A 19,391-nucleotide genomic window follows, 5' to 3' on the forward strand; every position below is an offset into this window, starting at 1 on the left:
TAATACAACTAAAAGGGAAGAAGGGATAATGAGATGTCTTAACTCTAAACTCGGCCAAACATTCTCCCATGACCAATGTTAGACAAAGACAAATTAAGCTTCTCAAGCCTTTTTTTCTTTTTTCCGAATCCTGGGTACCTTTGTTGTGTAACTTGTGGCTCTTCTCTGTGAGAGGAGGATGAACTCTCTTTTGCCGTCACTTCGTTTACTAGTCGTGAAAGATAATCATACACCCATGTCTATTAGTGACAGGTGTGTTCAGAGTTCAGACTCAGACCCTGTGAAGGTTTCTTGATGGTGGGTCATGGGAAGATGCAGTCATGCAGATCAAAGTGATAATGTTCATACTGTTAAGAGAAGGCTGCAGATTTCTGTCAATGCTATCACTGATGAGAGTTCTTTGACTTACGGGGATATGGTGTTGAACAATGATCTTGATGTTATTCAGTTTGATTCACTGCTCCCTTTGAAGAAGAGTATGCATCAGGGCTCATATACCCCTTGTCTCTCTCCAAGAGGTGGAGATCTCCCACAAAAAGATAAGAGTGGGTTGATTGAGGTGTTAGGGAGACCAGAGCGTTTCTTGGTTGCCAAGTCAAGTGGCCTGTGCACGTTGGGCTTTGGGGTTATTTTAGAAATACTAGGGGGGAGAATGTAGATATTGTGAAGCAACTGATGAATATCCTTTTGCAATAAACAACCCAAAAGGGTTTGTAGGTAGGGCTCTTGGTTAGCCAGGTTTATCTTCTTGATCATTAGCAACCTTGCTCGTGTACCAACTTATTTTGAGATTAAGATGTGAAGGGAAATATTTTCCTTCACTTTTGGGGGGGAAATAATTCACGAAGAAAGGGAAACACTTTTTTCTCCACTCTTCTCTTTTTTACAACTTGTTTCAATCCAAACAGTGAAACATGGGTCCGAAAAATGTCCCCCTACATCCCTCATCCCACCTCCCAAAAACCCTTTTAATAGAGGACATCACAAACTTCAATGCTATTGATTTAAAGCCAAGAAAGTGGTTTATTTGTTTTTTTTAGAGTTAAAATGATTAAGCTACAGGTTTTACACTAAGCAATAAAACCATCAACGACAAGTCTTTCTTTCCTTTTTTTGATGTTGAAGAGTTGTTATGAGTTGAAACAATAAGTTGGCTTCTCAATATGTTTTATGCATTTTTATACAAATACCTTATTAGTTCATATTGCAATTTACTCATTGAAATAAAACCTTTAAGGCTTTGACTGATTTCTGTAAAAAGTTAAATATCATTTACTTGATCCCCTAGTACACTTTCCTTCATTATATTCTTTTTCAGTTGGTTTGCATTGCTTTTGAAGCTTATATAAATATAAACTGGACAACTGACAGGTGTGGGCAAGACTTCACTTGTGCAACTCATTTTGAACGGTTCTGTTGTAGCACGTCCTCCCCAAACAATTGGCTGCTCGGTTTCAGTTAAGGTTTACCTTCTTTTTGGTTGTGCTACTTAAGGTGACTTTTAACAGGGGTTTATTTTTACTTGCTCTGTTTTATGCGCCCCACTTAGAAAAATCTTTAACATGGACTAGAAGCATGTGATGCTCCTTTTGTCATTATTCAGCAGTCTTGTCAACCTTTTAAGATTTTTTATTCATTTGTGCAGCATATTACCTTTAAAAGTTCTACAAGCTCATCAAACGACTTGGAGGGGGATGTAGAGAGGGACTTTTTTGTGGAGCTTTGGGATGTTTGTGGGCATGAACGCTACAAAGACTGCAGATCTCTTTTTTATTCACAAGTAAATGGTGAGTTATAAACTTTTTTACTATCCATTTCACTAGGATCATTATGCTTTTTGGGCCTAAAGAAGTAAAATTATAGAACTAAAGCTTCTTGGTGTCTTAAGTAAAAGATTAGATCAATTAATTATTGATCATTAGTTATTCCTTGGTGCTTCGAGTTATGTGGGGTAAGTCTTAAAATATATTGTTGCTTCCGTGTACTTAGGAAACCATGTTGCCATTTAGTAGAAGAATGACAAATTCTTATATTCTCGAGAGCTAGGATACCCTACATTAATCAAGACAAATTAAATTATAAACCTTTTTGAGGTAAAGGCCTCACCCTTGTATTTATATGATATGATGGCGGAAATCTTTAATGAAGGCCTGAGTTTGCTCTTGATCCCTATAAGTTCCCGCAATCAAATGAAAACACAAAATAACAACCCAAGAGAAAGAATGAATTGAACATTTATTATTGAATAACTAGAAGTCTTTGAGTGGCTTTTACACTCCTAAAACATTACTTGACAATACCTAAAAATCAGACAACCCCCACGTTTACAACCCGTACAAAAAGACCAAATTACCCTTATTATGTGACATGCCTCTTTCCTCTGTTATACACGTAACAAAGAGGAGGTGGTGTCCAATGTGTCACATCATTACGCACCACCCAAACTTGCACCTTGTCCTCAAGGTCGAATGAAGGAGATTGAGCTGTAATTGTGTCATGAAACTCCCAAGTAGAATCGTGAAAAATCGAATTTGTTTTACAATGATTTGGTAAATCTAAACTAGAAGCTACAACTCCAATCTTTACCAGGACAGTAAATGGCCCATTGAATCTAGGAGCAATTTTGTCACAGATTTGTCCACCCAAGAATTTTTGTTCATACGGGTGCAGTTTAAGGAAGACTTTGTCTCCTGCTTCAAAAATCAAAACTATCACCCCTTAGATGTTTATTACCTAGAGACTACATCTTCTGTTGAGCCCTTATGAGGTTTACCCGAAGCTCATTCGACATTGCATTTCTTTTCTCCAGGAGTTGTTCTAAATTATCAAATATCAACTATCAACTATCAACTATCAACTAAAGTATTATTATTACCAAAACAGAGAATGGGAGGTGGAGTGCGCTCATATCAAGCTCGGAAGGGAGACAAGTTAGTCGCCATGTGAGTCGAAGTGTTATAAACAAAACTCAACCCAATGCAAACATTTTGTCCATTGCGTAGGTTTGCCATTAATAAAATACCGCAAATACGTTTTCAAATGAATGGTTTGGCCATGGGTTTGCAGACTCCTTCTCAACGTTGTACCTGGTAGTCGAAAAATTTCGCGCTAGAATATGCTTTGGAATACCTTATCACGGTTCGACACGATTGATGATGGAAACCCATGAAGTCTTACAACCTCTTTAAAAATAGGGCAACTACTGTGTAACCCGAGAAAGGATGTGTTAAAGAGAATGAAATAGGCGTATTTAGTCCACCATTACCTGCATTTCCTTATGACTATCCTAGGTGGGACACCCCTCCTGTTACCCTAGATGTTCCTAGTACATTTTCATCTCATGGATTTCCTCAGTATGATAAATTCTTAAGGAGTGCAAAGTTGTATCTTTTTTCGGATTGCTTCCTCTTACCATTGGAAGTCTGGAACTACTCGAGCCAGAAGAAGCCAGAGTAGGAACAACTCTACTGAAGCAAAAGCACTGCCCGGGACCTTCACTTAGCATACTACCACGTCCCCCATAGGGAAGGATGCCATATGACCCCGCATGATAAGATGTGAATGTTTCTTAAGAAAAAGAATTAATCACGCCAAGGGGAATCCGTATGGTGAAAATGTGCTAGGGATATCTAGAGTGTTAGGAGGGGTCTACCACCTAGGATGATCATAAGGAAATGCAGAACCCCTTGGTTGTGGTAGTCATAGATGAGATACATGCCTCTTTGTTGTTCAAAGTCTCTCTCAGCTGAGGCATAATCCCTTTCCGCCGATTCATACCTCATTTGAGTCATGCCTACATGGAGACGATCAATGGACTCAAGTAGATCGACATTCGATGGGTGGGGTGGAATAGGACGGTGTCAGCCGGTGGTCTAGGGAGAACCGGTGCACAGAGGTAACAATCAAAGTTTTCTGCAGTGGAAGGCAGAAGATGGTGGAGGATGAAACGACGGTTGTTTTCCACCATATTTGGCCATTAATCTCTTCAAGCCATTTCGATCTAGCGAGGTGGTCCTTAGTGATGAGGTAGTCAGGGTATGAATCAGGTGGAGTAAGGCCAAGGTTTAGGCAAGCCTCGATGTGGGAAACTAAATGTCCTATGGTAAAGTGTAGTCCAAACCCTCACAAAGACTCTAATGGCGTGGTGATAAATCAAAGTTGCTTTCAAACCAGCTGCAGTCCTTGCATTTAAAGTGTAGGGCAAAACCCTCACAAAGATTCTAATGGTGGGGTGATAAATCAAAGTTGCTTCTTTCAAAATGCATATTGATTTGAATAAAATGCAGAAAAGCTTGATCACTGACTTATGGCTGCATGTAGCTTATTTATTCTCTTATTTTGTACAATTGTTCCCGCCGTAGCTCTACTTTACTGTAGCTCATCGTGCTTGTGCGTTGTAACCATTAATAAGTTTAGATTTGAAAGGAATTCAAATAGTTCTGCTTTTGTGGCCATTTTTATTGCCAACTATTTCCAATCTCCAATGTGTTTAACCGAAGGTATGTTTTGACGAATGTTATTGATGCAAGTATTGAAAAGAATATTTGGATACATAGATTTCCAGTCAGCTCTTTGCGACTTTATCGTATTGCTTTACCATTTTGTTCCTCTTATAAACTTTCCATGCAAAATATTGATATTCTCTAAATGCACTGGGCTCTTGTATTGTATTCATTTGTTTCAAAGTGTGTTAGAAACTCAGATTTTGGGGATTTGAAAAAATTAGTGAGGGTGTGCTGGGACTTTGGATACCTTCAGATAAGCAACTTATTTTAAGAAAAAAAAAGACTAACAATTTCTTAAGAGTTAAGCGTGGCTTTTATAGGCTCTTGAATATTTTCTCCTGTTTTCTTGGACTTCTGTTTGAGAATGTTAGAACTATGACATCTGGAAAGTATATCACCATATGTATGGAGGATAACTTTTTTGATCAATGAAATTTCAATGATAAGTTAAGTTTTTTTATTATTATATTATATATTATTATGGTTTGCCGGAAAAGTGAATCTAATGACCTGCTTTTTCATGATCGACGCAACTATTTTACAGGTATTATTTTTGTATATGATGTCACCCAAAAGAGAACTAAATTAAACCTTCAAAAATGGGCTGCTGAGGTTGCTGCAAGTGGGACATTCTCGGCTCCTCTAGCCTCCGGTGGCCCTTTTGGGCTTCCTGTTCCCTATATTGTAATCAGCAACAAGGCAGATATTGCAGCAAAGGAGAGTGAAATAGGCAGCAGTGGTAATCTTGTTGATGCAGCTAGACAATGGGTTGAGAAGCAAGGTCTGCTATCATCGAGTGAGGACCTTCCCCTGACTGCAAGCTTTCCTGGAAATTCAGCTCTTGTTGCGGTAAGAACTTGAACTTTGGCTAATGCCAACTTCCATTCTTCTATAAGATAACCTGTTTCTACTTTTTTGCATAAATGCAACAAGAAGGGGGCAAGAGGTCACGGGAAAAAGTAATTTCCTGCATTACGAAAGAGTATGAAATGCATACCAATATTCAAGTAAAATCCATTGGTTTGAGGGTGTCGGATGTATGCAACTTTACCTTTTTTACTGATAACATTTACAAAGACGACGTTTACAGTTGACCCTTGGTAGCAAACATGTAAACCTCATATAAAATAAGAAGTCATATAATTCAATGAGCCATTTTACTATTGTCCATTACAATCAAAAACCAAAGAACTATAAAACTTTGGCCACATCAGAATAAAGAATGCATGCTTATATAGTGGAGAGCTATTACTAGTTTTGTATTAAAACCCAAAGAATTACATGAGATGATAGATTGCCATGGTTTACCATGAGCACTAAGAGGAACTTGGTTGAAGTATGATTCTTATATATGTTTAATTTATGTACAATATGAAGTATGATTCATATATATGTTTAATTTATGTAGGCTGCGAAGGAGGCGAGATTTGACAAAGAAGCTGTGATGAAGTTTTTTCATTTGGTATCTACCTTGGACTATGTCTCACTGTTTTGTCTAATATTGTTGCCGTTAGTTTTTTTTTTTTCTTTCCAATTTCAAACTTTGTGATTACTACCATACGAGCACAAGGGTTATAGTAATTGTGAAGAGCTAAAGACTGACATCCATATTGTTTTTCATTTTGTTTTTTCCCAGCTGATTAGGAGGAGATATTTTGCTGATGCAGTACCTGCACCTTCTTCTTGGTCTTTAGCATCTCAACGACCTAGACAGCATTCTACTGATATATTGATTGATGATGATCCTTTGCACCCATCTACGAGGTGCATTTCATTAATTCCTGCACCTGTATCTGTTTTGGTCATTGAATGCTGATGACTTAGGGATTGTCAGATCATGTGCATTGTTGTGATTTGTGATATCTTCAAGGGGTCACTTGATCTATTGGGGGAAGCTTAAAATTTGATTTCGGAAAGTTTATAAAAATTTATTTTTCGAAGTAAGCAAAAAAAAAAAAAAAAAAAAACCTTTTCTACATAGATCTTTGACTAAGAAAATTATAAATGTTAGGCTTTACATTTGAAATTGTAGAAGTTGCTGAAAACACATACGAAAGGTGAGGTGTTGGAATTTTGATTCTTATGTTTTATCATGACATGACACTTGATATGTCAATGACGAATCAATATCTCTAAGTCTCAACTTCTGTATTGATTTGTTTAGAGCTGTTTTATATGAATATTTCAACTGTGTAAACATTTCGGGATGGCTATCAAAATCTCTAAATTTTGATTTCTTAATTTTAGAAGTTAAAAATCTCAGGGCCTTTTGAATTTATCCATGTTGAGGTCGTGGCTTTTGAGGGGAATGATGTAAGTTAGACTTATTGTAATGTCTTGAATGTAATTTGTTTCTGCTTTTTGGATGTTTCATGTTTGTAGAACAATTTCCTAGCAATGCGTCCTAGTTTGCGCCTTTAAAGGAGAGAAGACTCTTTCATTAGTCTTGTCTGGGTTGAGCTGGGTGCAGGACCTGCAGGTGTGCTGCTTGCAGCCCTGTTGGTTGAATTTCTATACTATACTTACTAATTTTCCTTTAAGGGAATATTTGTCCTGAATAATCCAATCTATTGCCCATTACCTATGAATAATCCCACCTTTTGAAAAATTTTAAATAATCCAACCTTTGCCTTTATTTTGTTGCGAACAAACTGTTGACCATCAATTAGTGCCATTATTTGGAAAAGACGTAGATATCTGAAATAAATTGTCCGAAAGAATCTTCAGAAGCTTCCATATGTTCAAGCTATAGTTACTAACATTTCGGAAACTTTCTGTTGGTGTTCAGCAGGTTGAGTGGCAATATGTACCACAATATTCATCCTCCCCTTCCAGCTCAACGTAATCTTCCACCCCCTCCGACTTTGTACCCGCAGCAGCCAGTGTCAATTTCGGAAAACTACAGCTTCCCAAGAATTTATCAAAATGTTTCGTCAGAGTACACTTATTCCAAATCTAAGCGGACTGATATTGATGTTTGACTATTGATGAGTGACGGAAGTAGTGATCAGCAGGCAGCTTGGACGTCTTCCTGGTTTCATTTAGACTACTTCAATCAAAATTGTTGGTTGTTTAGCATGTTTTCTCTCATATCGAAACCTTATCGAATCTTTTGTGAATAGTTTTTTTTCAACAAATTGGCTGCTGATAGATTCACGAAGCGAGTAGAAGATAGATGGGGCAACAGTTATTCTTTCTTTGAGCCTTAAGTTGGTGTTTGTATATGTCTTTAACACAAATATAGGTTAATGAAGATCAAGCTTTATTGAACAGAGAAGTTGCATTGAACTTTCCTTTGTGTTTATGTTAGTTAGATTGAATAAATGAATGTGCTTAGGGGGCGTTTGGTTGGGGGTATTAAGGAAAGGGAAAGGGAATGAAAATACCCCATTCCCTTTGATGTTGTTTGGTTCGCATTTTGAATCATTCCGTTTACCCAATTTTAGGTTTTGGTTAACCTAAATCACGTAATCCCCATTCCCCACCTCCCCCTCCACTTTCCCATTCCATTCCCTTCCCCATTCAGCTCCTGCTTCCTTCCTCGCCTCCCTACTGCTGCTGCTGCCTCCTTCCTCGCGCCTCCCTCCTCGCGCCTCCTTGCTGCTGCTGCTGCGCCTCCATTAACGGAATCTCCATTAACAGGTGAGTCTTCCTTTTTCTTCTTTCTCCTTTTTTAGATTTCTGCTGCTGTTTTCGTTTGCTTTTTTGTTGCTTTTTCTTCTTTCTCCATTAACGGAATCTCCAATTTTAGGTTTTAGATTTCGTTTTCTGCTCCTTCGTTCGTTTTCCCATTTGAGTTCCATTGATGTTGTTGATGCTGTTGAAATCGTTCGTTTTAGATTTAGCTATTGATGCTGTTGCTTGAATCTTGTTGCTTGATTCTTCGTTTTCATTAACAGTGTTGTTCCATTAACAGTTGAATCTTCGTTTTCAGTTGCTTGAATCTTGTTGCTTGAATCTTCGTTTTCATTAACAGTATTGTTCCATTAAAAGTTGAATCTTCGTTTTCAGTTGCTTGAATCTTGTTGCTGTTGAAACCAAATTTGAGTTCACTGTGTTGATGCTTGTTGATGCTTGTTGATTTCCCATTTAAATTGATGTTTGAATCTTGTATGGTGTTGATTGTTGAAGCAGTATTGGTGTATGATTAAATTGATGAATCTTGTTGCTGTATCATTAACTATATCGTGTTGCTGTTGATTGTTGAATCTTGTTGATTGTTGATATCCAAATTGATGTTGTTTTAGAAACTTGGGATTTTAGAAATTGGGATTATTGATGTTGTTTTAGTATGATTAAAAATTGGGATTTTAGAAACTTGATTATGTATCATTGTTTGTTTGTTTGTTTGGTTTTCAAGAATACATGGAAACAAGGTGCTTGGTAATTCTTTGATGTTCTTATTGATGTTCATTTGTACAGAAAATGGCTAGCATTGGTACTTCTTTGAAAAGGAAGAGAAATTGGGATTGTATTCGGTTCATAATTACTATGATTAATTGTGTTGTGTTGCTACATTTGATGTTGTACTCGATGAGAAAAACTATATACGATTCCCATTATGTTAAGCTTGATAAAAAAACTAGGAGAAAAATGAGATTGCACAACTTGAATAGAATGATTAGAGAAAGTGACACTTTGTGTAGGAACTATCTTCGTATAAATCGATACACATTTGGTGTTCTTTTAGAGATGGTTAGAGATATTGGTGGATTAAATGAAACAAGAAACACATGTTTGGAAGAGATGGTTGCGGGTTTCTTATACACATTAGCTCACCATAAGAAAAATAGAATGATGGGTGCACATTTTTATAGAAGTGGTGAAACTATTAGTAGACAATTTCATGCTTGTTTGTTAGCAATCTTAAAGTTACATGATATTCTTCTTAAGAAACCAACACCAATACAAGAGGATTGCAACGATGAAAGATGGAAATATTTCAAGGTAAATAAAAACCAACACTTTAATTTGAGATAAAATGGAGATACTATTACATATTGTAAAGTGATATTGTTTGTTTTGTAGAATTCATTAGGTGCCCTTGATGGTACAATGATTCTAGTGAATGTTCCTTGTGATGAGCGATCCAAATATCGGACTAGAAAAGGTACCCTTGCTATGAATGTATTAGGAGTATGTTCACCCGAGATGGAATTTATATATGTCTTACCTGGTTGGGAGGGGTCGGCACACGATGGTCGGATTCTTCGAGATGCTATTTCTAGGCCTAATGGGTTGAAAGTTCCAAAAGGTAATTTGATTGACGTACTAGATTTTATTTGAGATTAACTTAGTAAGAGAGTAATATTTTTTTTTTAATTTGTCAAGGTTGTTATTATCTATGTGATGGAGGATATACTAATGGAGAAGGATTCCTTGCACCCTATAGAGGGCATCTTTATCATCTTAGAGAATGGAATAATGGCCCCCGACAACCCCAAACCGCCGAAGAATATTTCAACTTAAGGCATGCAAAAGCTAGAAATGTGATTGAGAGATGCTTTGGATTACTCAAGGGAAGATGGGGGATTCTTAGAAGTCCTTCTTGGTTTAGTTTACAAACACATGGTCGAATTGTACTTGCTTGTGCTTTATTACATAATTTGGTAAAGAGATACATGCTTGCAGAATTTGATGATGAGGACTTGTTTGAGGAAAATGATAGTGATGATAATGATGGTGATGATAATGATGGTGATGTTAATGAGGAAGATGATGTGGAGTACATAACCTCCATTGCTGTAACCGATCCATGGACGAATTTCCGAAATACAATGGCCCAACATATGTTCAATGATTGGAGGGCTAGACAACGCAGACTTACTTTGTGATGTTATTCATTTTTATTTAAAACCTCCATTTCTTGTATTTGATTTTCAGACTTGTATGTTTATTTCTTGTATTGAATATTTGTTGGTTCATTCCATTTTTATATACATGCAATTTTGTTTACTATGATCAGTATAGTTCAATTTTGTTTATTTGTATTGAATGTTATAGAGGATGGATGAAAGTAGTGCTAGTGGAGGTGGAAGGGGAAAAAACAAACGATTTTGGACTGCCCAAGAAGATAAGGCTCTTGTGGAAGCCTTGTCAGAGTTAGCTGTTGATCCTCACTGGAGGTGTGAAAATGGATTTAGAAGCGGCTACATGGTTCGCTTAGAGGAGCTCATAGGTAAGGCTCTTCCTGGTTGTGGTTTGAAGGCTCTGCCACACATTGATTCTCGACTTAAGACACTTGTAGCCAAGTTTAGGGCTATTTCTCAAATGTTAAATACAAGTGGATTCGTCTGGGATGATGAAAAAAAAATGATTTCTGTAGATCGGGCTGTTTATGACGAGTATTGCAAGGTATGCCAACCTTTGTACATTTGACATTGTTTACTTTGAACAGTATGGTTCAATTATGTTTGAGATTTTTTGATGATGTTGTACATTTGAATGTTTGGTTCAGAATCATCCGAATTGCAAAAACCTGTTTGGAGTTTCATTTCCGCACTTTCATGAACTAATGAATGTTTACGGCAAGGATTACGCTACCGGAAAACCAGCTGAAGATTATGTTGAAGCAATACAGAATTTGCAAAACGTTGCCCCTCCACAAGTTACACTTGATTCAAGTGATGATGAGGGAATTGATGCTAGTGGTAATGCCACTCAAACTGTTACTTCTCCTCCTGCTAAAAAAATGAAAACTGAAAAAACTTCTAATAAAAGAAGTAAGAGAGGAAATGCTGGTGAAGGTAGTTCTAATGAGTTGGCTAGCTTACAAGCATTCATGAAAGACATGAATGTTCATCTTTCAACTATGGCAAATGTGATGGCCCGCACTGATGATCGTGAGCAAAAAGTAGTTGAACAGACTGAGAAAGTGTTAGAGGAACTACTATCTTTTAATTTAGAAGGTGTAACTCCTAACCAAGTTTTTGAAGTGGCTAACATTCTAACCTCACAACCAAACAAGCTCCTCATATTTTCAAAGTGTCCCGACGCTTTGAAAAGTGATTATGTTAAGAGTCTTCTTGGAGGAAATAGTAATGCTTAGATCTAATGTTGTGGTTCCATGAATGATTTTGAAAAGGACTAGAACACTTTTCGTATGTATTTTGATCTACAAACAAGTCATTATATGTAATTAATCGAGCTACGTTGTTATTATTTAGAGTTATGTTTTTTCAAAAAATAATTTTTTCAAGTTTATCATATAACAACTACTTATTTTTGGAGAAAATATAAAAGAATTTAAAAAATCAAATTTTGATTCCTTAGCTTGAACCAAACAGTCACAAAGGGAATCATTCAGCAGTTCATTCCGTTTCCTGAACACAACCAAACAACTAGGCTAAATTAGGGGAATCCATTTCTTTCTCCTTCATTCCCTTTCCTGATTCCATTCCGATTCCCTTGTGCGAACCAAACGGCCCCTTAGTGCTTACTTGATTGCCCTAAGATGTCAAATACCAATAAAGATGCTCATTCCAACCCTTTTGAGTTAGTGGAATTTGACTTGTCGTTTTGTAAGTTGTAAGAATTGAATTCTTATAACGAGGGTAATGAAAGGAAAATAAAAGTGGTTAGCTTTCAAAGTAAATTGTTATAGCTTTGCAAAATTTTTTTGGAGTACAGGATATGTCGAGAAAAGCAGAGCTATGTGAAAGAAGCAGAGCTATGTGAAAATCAAACTCAAAAATTACCAAGACTTGATTCTCTTTGCAATCTTAGTACGAATTTTATTGTTCTAAAACAGAGACCTAAGCTATTGATCTTCTTAACAAAAAATAGCAATTTATCTACAAGAAATAATATTTTCAACCAAATTAATAATTGTTTAAGTAACCATTAATAATCTCAAATTTTTCCCAAAAAATGTTCTCAATTTTCTCCAATATAGTAGGATGGTTATTTAGTTCATTTTATTTAACCGAAAATCACTAATCCTTTTAACGATTTTTTAAATCGCTAATATTGACAATTTGAGGAACATCGTTAAAGATCTCGTGCACTTCATTGATTTCACTTCATAGTTCATACCAACAAAACTCTACATGTTTCTTTGTTCTATGATGTTCTAGTATAGTCATATAAATTGAATAATCCTACTTTCAAAGGTTACCGGCATAAACCGAATGAAATGGAATCGAAGGGTACAATTGATCATTTTAGGACTTATGCATGGGACTAGATAACTCGTCACAACAAACACCAGCATCAACATTGCCATCGCGCCCAAGCAAAAACATATTCACCCAATTCTGTGTCTTCATTTCATCTATGTATCTCAATCACATCATAGCAACAACACTGCCATTGATCCCACGCGAAAACATATTCACCCAACTCGGGGTCTTCACTTTCAGCTAGGTGTCTCAATCGCATCAATTCCACACCAATGATTTACGTAATCATCCTTTCATCTACCGCATCACATCATTATATTGATTTATGCATAACGCAAATGAAATTGAACAGAACGGTACGGTTGATTAGTTTACGACGTATGCATGAGACTAGAGCTCGACAGAAGCGTAAAAAAAATTAGTTACATGTTGAATCCAGTTACATAATTTATTGAAAAAAACTATTGCACAAAAAAGAGAGAAAAAATGTTAGCTTTGAAAGTGTAAGCACATTTATCTAACACCAACCACGATTCTTGCAAAAGTCCTTCGTACGCTTCCTCATGCGAGTAAAGATGATTATTGCACATGTAAGAATCCAGGGTGAGATTCGCATACCCTTGAAGCTAAATTTTTCAGCCCACTTTGGTGATTCACTCACCACGATAGCTATCAAGATAGTTATAATGGCCACGCCAACCACAATCCTCGTAACAGGTTTGATCAAGGAGTCCTGTGTGAAAAATGAAAATTTTCAGGAACAGTAGATGTTCTTTAGTGTTCGAGGGCATGTTCAAAAGAAAGCTAAGCAAGGGACACTGATGGGCATAAAGTACAAAGAACAACACCCAAAACGAAGAGCTACATAACTTCACAGGATATACCACGAAAAATCTTCTCACATACAAAACCAAAATTGAATATGACAGAAGGAAATTCAGGTATTATATTAAAAAAAACCAAAATAATAATAATCTTCTAATTAAAAAGATGTGAGTGAAAATTTTGATAGCACCTCCCCTGAAAATAGAGGTGCGAAGAAAATGGAAATATAATAATTAAACAAAATAATCTTAGGCACCTTTGCCTTTAAGTATATCATAACGGTGGAACGATTCATTGCCGAGTAGCATAACACCAGTGTATACATGTAGGGGAAAAAAGAATCACATATCCAGTAAAACAAGCTAGAAAAAAAAAGAATAACAAGACAACTCTAAAGGGAAAAAAGCATAACAAAAAGTGGATGAATGTGCGCGCCAATTCCTGATGTACCCCTGAACCCACCCCACCCATAAAAACCCGATAATCTAATATATATGTTCAAACCAGAAATAGAATACAGTAGCAAAAATGATTATCCCATATGAGAAGTAAGTCCAACCCAGTGTTACCAGGATCGATGGGTTGCCCATCGTATTGCGATCTGGGTTGGAATAATACTTTATCTCTAACATAACCCCAAATAAAGTTATCAGACACCTATAAGAAAATTCCAGGTCTAAAGCCACTTTTTAACTTGCCCATTCTAGAATCCACCATGAAAGCAATCAACATTATATAACTCCGTCCAGCAACTAATACTGAATTATTAGGTTGCTGCCACTTGATGACAGTAATGGTAATGAATTTTAGACAAAATTAGCAAGAAAAATCTCATACCATTCCTACAACAAAGAAGCTTCATCTTCAATCATATGTTCAATTCATAAGATTGCCAATCACGCAATAACATCTTCCAAATTCTGATGGATGGTAATGAATTTATGAAGAAAAAAGACCAGGGACGAACAAGTATTAACATGGAGAATGATATATGAGTTATCTTCCAAAATTTAACTCAAAATTTATTTTCATTACCATCAATTAGTAAAAGCTACAAAGCAAGCTACCAAACGGGGCATGAGGTAAAAGAGCAATGAAAAGGGACAATTCTACTTCATTTGTTGGGCAAAGGGGTAGACGGATCACAAAACACAACTCACCTATGTTCTCTTACATAAAAACTAAGAAAAAATTCAATACATCTGTAGCATCACCTCTTTTCCTTCTCTTTCTTTACCTCTCGATCCTTTCTATTAAAACAACAATGGATTACCAACAATTGAAACATCTAACGACCATAATATAAATCAAAAAAAAAAATTCATCCAAATTATTGAAACTCAGGCTTAACTAACCCCTTGTAATATGCTCCATATTTCAGCTTAAACATTATGATACCAGAAGTCTAAATCTAATACAGATCCCTTCATTCGGTTGTTTTATCTAGATATCACTTGTTATCACTAACAAGATAAGATTGTCTACGTGGGACCCCAACCCTGTGTTGGTGGAGTATTGAAATGTTGTACCCAAAAGGCATGAAGTAAAGGAATGATGTATACATCCAAAAGGCCCAAACCAGACTAAATTGTTTTTCTAATTGATTAGCTGCCCATCTGAAAAGATGGTTGAACAAAATATGAGGAATGGGTCAATCATTTGATATTAAGTCAACTATCTAAATCGTTCATATCCTGCAATTGCAACATATGATTAGGAATGATTCAATTCAAAGATAGTGATCGATTGAAATCACTTCAATTCCATATACAAGTAGAGAACACAAAATTTACAAAAAAATGGTAATCTAAACCAATTCAACCACAAAAAAATCAAAAGATGATTTAATTCAAACATAATAATCACTACTAATCATTTCAATAAAACATACAATTAGTGATCAAAGTCACAGCTATAAGAAAAAGAATAGTAATTTAAACCAATTCAACCCCTATTAAATGAAATCAATCACAGTCATAAACAAATAAAAAGAATAAAAAAAGGAGAAGAAGAAAAGTCACCTTGGGTTCGCCATCAATGTAAATAACAGAACCATCTTTGTAAGGGAGAATAGAACGGCCATTCCTAGGATGAAACCTTATAGGAACACCACGATCTCCATCATTAGGATTATAGGCATAAATCGACTTAAATCCGAACTGTTCTAAGATATCACGTACTTCCAATTGATCTTGATCCCAACCTCCTAAACTGGATTTCATGACAGAAATTGGACCTTTACCTTGGCGATATACATGCAATTCCACTTCAGGTATCTTCGTTCGCACCGATTTTTTAGCTCGATCTGAGTTTTCTTCTTCTATTAATGGTGTTGAAGGGGTGGTTTCTTCTTTGAAAATTGGTTCTGGATTCAGAAGAGGGGTGGTTTCTGACTGTTCTTCGTTTTCTCTGTGCTGCTCCATTAAAGTTTATGTGCTTTGCCAATTGCCAACTATGGCGGAAGCGGAAAGTCACAAACTTGTGAATGGTTTTGTTAACCCTCTTGTTCCTGATTGTTTGGCAATTTGTTTTCGCTTTTGACTTTGACAAATTCTTATTAACGTCTCATCGTTAGACGGGCTTCACATCGTTAGCCGGGCTTGATATGGGCTAATACAAAATTTAACTTTTGGAAAAAATAAAAGAAACAAATATCGTTTCAATACTTAAAATGCATATTTTAAGATTTAAAATGACAACTTTAAAATTATTGGAAAGTATTTCCTTGATTTCTCATTAGATGAATAATCAATAAATACAAGAAATGTTCTTAAAATATGGAAGCTAAATAATTACAATTATATTGTACATAATAAGAATATTTACATAATATTCTAAAGATACTAAAGATATTACTCTAATACGCCCCTGTAGTCGAATCGGAAGGCTCGTGAACACTGAGACTGGAACGGATTTCATCAAAAAGAATCTTAGAAAGGCCTTTGGGGAAAATATCCGCAATCTGATAATAGGACGGAACATGAAGAACCCGAACCTCACCATGTTTGACCTTCTCACGAATAAAATGGATGTTCATTTCAATATGTTAGTACGCTGATGAATAACCGGATTGCCGTAAAGATAAATTGCACTAACATAATCACAGTACACAAGAATAGCAGTGGGAATAGGATAATGCAACTCGAGAAGCAAATTACGAATCCAACAAGTTTCGGAGACAATATTAGCAACCCCACAATATTCAGCTTCAGCACTAGACTTAGAAATTGTAGGCTGACGCTTAGAGGACCAAGAGACTAAGTTATCACCCATAAAGACACAATATCCGGACGTCGAGCAGCGAGTATCAAGACAACCATCCCAATCAACATCCGTATAAAACGAAAGAGAAGTAATAGAGGACTTGTAAAGTTGTAAACCATGATTAATAGTACCACGAACATAACGAAGAATACGATGGAGAGTAGCCATGTGTTCAACTCTAGGATCATGCATAAAGAGACAGATTTGTAGAACAACATACGAAATGTCCGGTCGAGTGAAAGTAAGATACTGTAAGGCACCGGCTAAGCAACGATACAAGGTGGGATTATCTTAAGGAGAACCAGAGTCAGTGCTGAGTTTGCTAGTCATAGCAACAGGAGTGGAAGCATGATTACAATCAGACACACCTGCCTTCTCAAGAATCTTAGTGGCATATTTACGTTGAGAAAGAAAGAGCCCTATAAAAGTACGAGTAACAGCAATACCTAAAAAATAACTAAGAGGACCTAAGTCCTTCATGGAAAACTCTAAACTCAGTTTAGACATAATAGATTGATGAAGAGAATCAGATAAAGCAATAAGAATAATATCATCAACATACAAAAGGAAATAAGCAAGATCCGACACATGTGAATATACAAACAAGGAATTATCAAAAATGCTATTACGAAAACCAATAGTAGTGATAAAGCCAACAAATCTTTGATACCAAGCAGGGGGGGACTGTTTAAGACCATACAAAGATTTTCGGAGAAGACAAACATAATTAGGATGCGCAGAGTTGCGGAAACCTAAAGGTTGATGCATATAAACAGTCTCATGCAAATTACCATAGAGAAAAGCATTTTAACATCAAGCTAATGAATAAACCAAGACTTAGATATATCAATACTCAAAACTAGGCGAATAAAAGCAGACTTGACCACAGGACTAAAAGTTTCATCGCAATCCACACCTTCTTGCTGAGACTTCCCATCCCCAACAAGACACGCCTTATAGCGCTCAAAAGACCCATCAGAGTTAGTCTTAAGAAGAAAGATCCACAAAGAGCGGATCATGTTAGCATGAGCTGGACGAGGCACAAGATCCCATGTATGATTCACAATTAAAACATCATATTCCTCTTGCATAGCCTGTTTCTAGTTCTGGTCACGAAGAGCATGTATGGGGTTTTTGGGTATGGGGGAAACGGTGGTGACAAATAAGGCTTGAGAATATTTAGGATTGGGTTTGAAAATACCATGTTGACTACGCGTAGTCATGCCGGGGTTAGAGGGAGGTGTGGTATGGGGTTCATTAGAAAAGGGAGGTGTTTGGGCTATTATGTTTTGGGGAGGAGGTAACTGGGCCATGTAGAGGCCCATGATGGTGGGGGAGGATGGCGGATGGGTTGGGTTGATTTGGGTCAGAAATGGGGGGGTGTTCGGTTTTTGTGAGGATGACCAAAGGAGAGCGATCATCAAGAAAATCATAATTATGTGTGGGATGAGGAGAGGAACGAGAAAAAGGAAAAGTTGCTTCGTCAAAAAGAACATGATGAGAAATAATTATTTTATTTGTGGAGAGATTATAGCACTTGTAACTACGATGAGATGACGGATATCCCAAAAAGACACACAGAGAGGAGCGAGGTTGTAATTTGTGAATAGTAGTAGAGGGAAATAAAGGAAAGCATAGACAACCAAAAACCCGAAGATGATCATAAGAGCGAGTTTTGTGATAGAGTAAATGAGTAAAAGTGAGATTTTTAAGTAATTTAGAGAAAAGAATGTTAAGAAGATAAGTAGCAGTATTTAAGACGTGAGGCCAAAAAGGAGGCAGAGACGCATGGCATAAAGAAGTACGAACAATATTATTGATTGATCAGATTTTGCGTTTCGATTGGCCATTTTAAGAAGAAGTATGAGGACAAGAAAAACGAAGACCAATTGTAATAGTCCGTGTTGAAGTGAACCGGATAAATTTATACAAATATGAATTCCAGTCCACACATCGGACATTAAATTAAACCAGTTCTAGGGCCGAAGACGTTCTAGTGATAAAGAAATAAAATAGTAATGACAAGATAACAAGATAGCGAAAGTCTAAAATCACAACTTGAGAACCTACTGGCCTCTTCAAACCAAATACAATCTGATTCAAAATGTACTTACAGAAATAAAAATAATAAAGTATGGATGGATAAAATTCTAATAGTAATTCTGGGCACGATAGTCAGATCGACTACAGGTTCTATTAGAATAGTCCTCACACACTAGTCCCCACCTGCAAGTCAACCTACTAGTCGTTGAATGACAACATCATAGCATGTTCCAAAGCACATAACAATACACGTTAGAGACAACATACTATGTATTATATTAGTTACATACAAGCAATGAGTTCATTCTAGCATGCGAAGGCTCTATTAATTAAATGTCACGTTTGACTTTTCAGACTCCAACTCATGTCGTTGCCCGTCTAGTTCGAGTCGACAGAGTATTCTCAAAATTTTTTGGAGGAATACACAAGGGAAAGCTAATCCCAAGGCAACCTCTGACCTAAGACGTTGCCCGTCCTGTTCGGGTCGTCAAAGGCAAAAGTATGCATACCCCATGGTGACCGTAATGATCCAAAACTGCCATGGGAACAATAACAAGGTATTCCATTTCCAATTAAGTAACCCCATTTGAGTAATTACACAACCATCCTCAAATTCCAATTAAAATTCTTTACA

General features: G+C 36.6%; 4 protein-coding genes across 9 annotated transcripts in view; 2 read left to right on the plus strand and 2 right to left on the minus strand.

Annotated features, from left to right (window-relative positions):
- LOC130810086 (small GTPase LIP1-like) overlaps window positions 1-7,775 on the plus strand; it is a 9,789-nt gene extending 2,014 nt beyond the window's left edge. Inside the window, exons 2-7 of one of the 5 annotated variants that reach the window (XM_057676025.1) lie at window positions 1,372-1,463; window positions 1,646-1,787; window positions 5,050-5,354; window positions 5,914-5,967; window positions 6,142-6,269; window positions 7,294-7,775. In XM_057676025.1, the coding sequence (XP_057532008.1) occupies window positions 1,372-1,463; window positions 1,646-1,787; window positions 5,050-5,354; window positions 5,914-5,967; window positions 6,142-6,269; window positions 7,294-7,486 (914 nt within the window). In that variant the 3' untranslated portion in view covers window positions 7,487-7,775. Of the gene's footprint in view, window positions 1-1,371; window positions 1,464-1,645; window positions 1,788-2,814; window positions 4,500-5,049; window positions 5,355-5,913; window positions 5,968-6,141; window positions 6,270-7,293 lie in introns of those variants that run through there. The other 4 variants (XM_057676026.1, XM_057676027.1, XM_057676029.1 and 1 more) reach the window with 4 other exon arrangements.
- Window positions 7,776-7,922: 147 nt separating this feature from the next.
- Window positions 7,923-12,361, plus strand: LOC130810085 (protein ANTAGONIST OF LIKE HETEROCHROMATIN PROTEIN 1-like). Of its 2 annotated transcripts, XM_057676022.1 has the most exons (4): window positions 7,923-8,147; window positions 8,928-9,452; window positions 9,534-9,759; window positions 9,837-10,469. In XM_057676022.1, exons 2-4 carry the CDS (start codon window positions 8,931-8,933, stop codon window positions 10,337-10,339), a joined length of 1,251 nt encoding a protein of 416 aa, XP_057532005.1. In that variant the 5' UTR covers window positions 7,923-8,147; window positions 8,928-8,930; the 3' UTR covers window positions 10,340-10,469. The 2 variants fall into 2 exon arrangements, with proteins under 2 accessions (XP_057532005.1, XP_057532006.1); XM_057676023.1 differs by lacking the exons at window positions 8,928-9,452; window positions 9,534-9,759; window positions 9,837-10,469 and adding exons at window positions 10,509-10,859; window positions 10,963-12,361.
- A 562-nt stretch (window positions 12,362-12,923) lies between these two features.
- On the minus strand, window positions 12,924-15,987 carry LOC130810087 (uncharacterized). Its single transcript, XM_057676030.1, has 2 exons — window positions 15,472-15,987; window positions 12,924-13,358 (listed from the first exon to the last, which is right to left on the minus strand). The coding sequence occupies exons 1-2, from the start codon at window positions 15,871-15,873 to the stop codon at window positions 13,143-13,145; spliced, it is 618 nt and encodes a 205-aa protein (XP_057532013.1). The 5' UTR covers window positions 15,874-15,987; the 3' UTR covers window positions 12,924-13,142.
- Window positions 15,988-16,307: 320 nt separating this feature from the next.
- On the minus strand, window positions 16,308-16,882 carry LOC130810935 (uncharacterized mitochondrial protein AtMg00810-like). Its single transcript, XM_057677054.1, has 2 exons — window positions 16,517-16,882; window positions 16,308-16,412 (listed from the first exon to the last, which is right to left on the minus strand). The coding sequence occupies exons 1-2, from the start codon at window positions 16,880-16,882 to the stop codon at window positions 16,308-16,310; spliced, it is 471 nt and encodes a 156-aa protein (XP_057533037.1).
- Between the last annotated feature and the right edge of the window lie 2,509 nt (window positions 16,883-19,391).

Source organism: Amaranthus tricolor, chromosome 4, assembly GCF_026212465.1.
Source record: "Amaranthus tricolor cultivar Red isolate AtriRed21 chromosome 4, ASM2621246v1, whole genome shotgun sequence".
Lineage (NCBI taxonomy): Eukaryota > Viridiplantae > Streptophyta > Magnoliopsida > Caryophyllales > Amaranthaceae > Amaranthus > Amaranthus tricolor.

What these genes read in the sequence shown, in the direction of transcription:
- LOC130810085 (XM_057676022.1), top strand. Translation starts at nt 8,931, where the DNA reads ATGGCTAGCATTGGTACTTCTTTGAAAAGGAAGAGAAATTGGGATTGT. An exon ending in AAAGATGGAAATATTTCAAG is followed by an intron (nt 9,453 to 9,533) that starts GTAAATAAAAAC and finishes TTTGTTTTGTAG; the next exon opens with AATTCATTAGGTGCCCTTGA. An exon ending in TGGGTTGAAAGTTCCAAAAG is followed by an intron (nt 9,760 to 9,836) that starts GTAATTTGATTG and finishes TAATTTGTCAAG; the next exon opens with GTTGTTATTATCTATGTGAT.
- LOC130810087 (XM_057676030.1), bottom strand. Translation starts at nt 15,873, where the DNA reads ATGGAGCAGCACAGAGAAAACGAAGAACAGTCAGAAACCACCCCTCTT. An exon ending in ACATTGATGGCGAACCCAAG is followed by an intron (nt 13,359 to 15,471) that starts GTGACTTTTCTT and finishes TTTTTCACACAG; the next exon opens with GACTCCTTGATCAAACCTGT.
- LOC130810935 (XM_057677054.1), bottom strand. Translation starts at nt 16,882, where the DNA reads ATGGCTACTCTCCATCGTATTCTTCGTTATGTTCGTGGTACTATTAAT. An exon ending in TTTATCTTTACGGCAATCCG is followed by an intron (nt 16,413 to 16,516) that starts GTTATTCATCAG and finishes TCCTATTATCAG; the next exon opens with ATTGCGGATATTTTCCCCAA.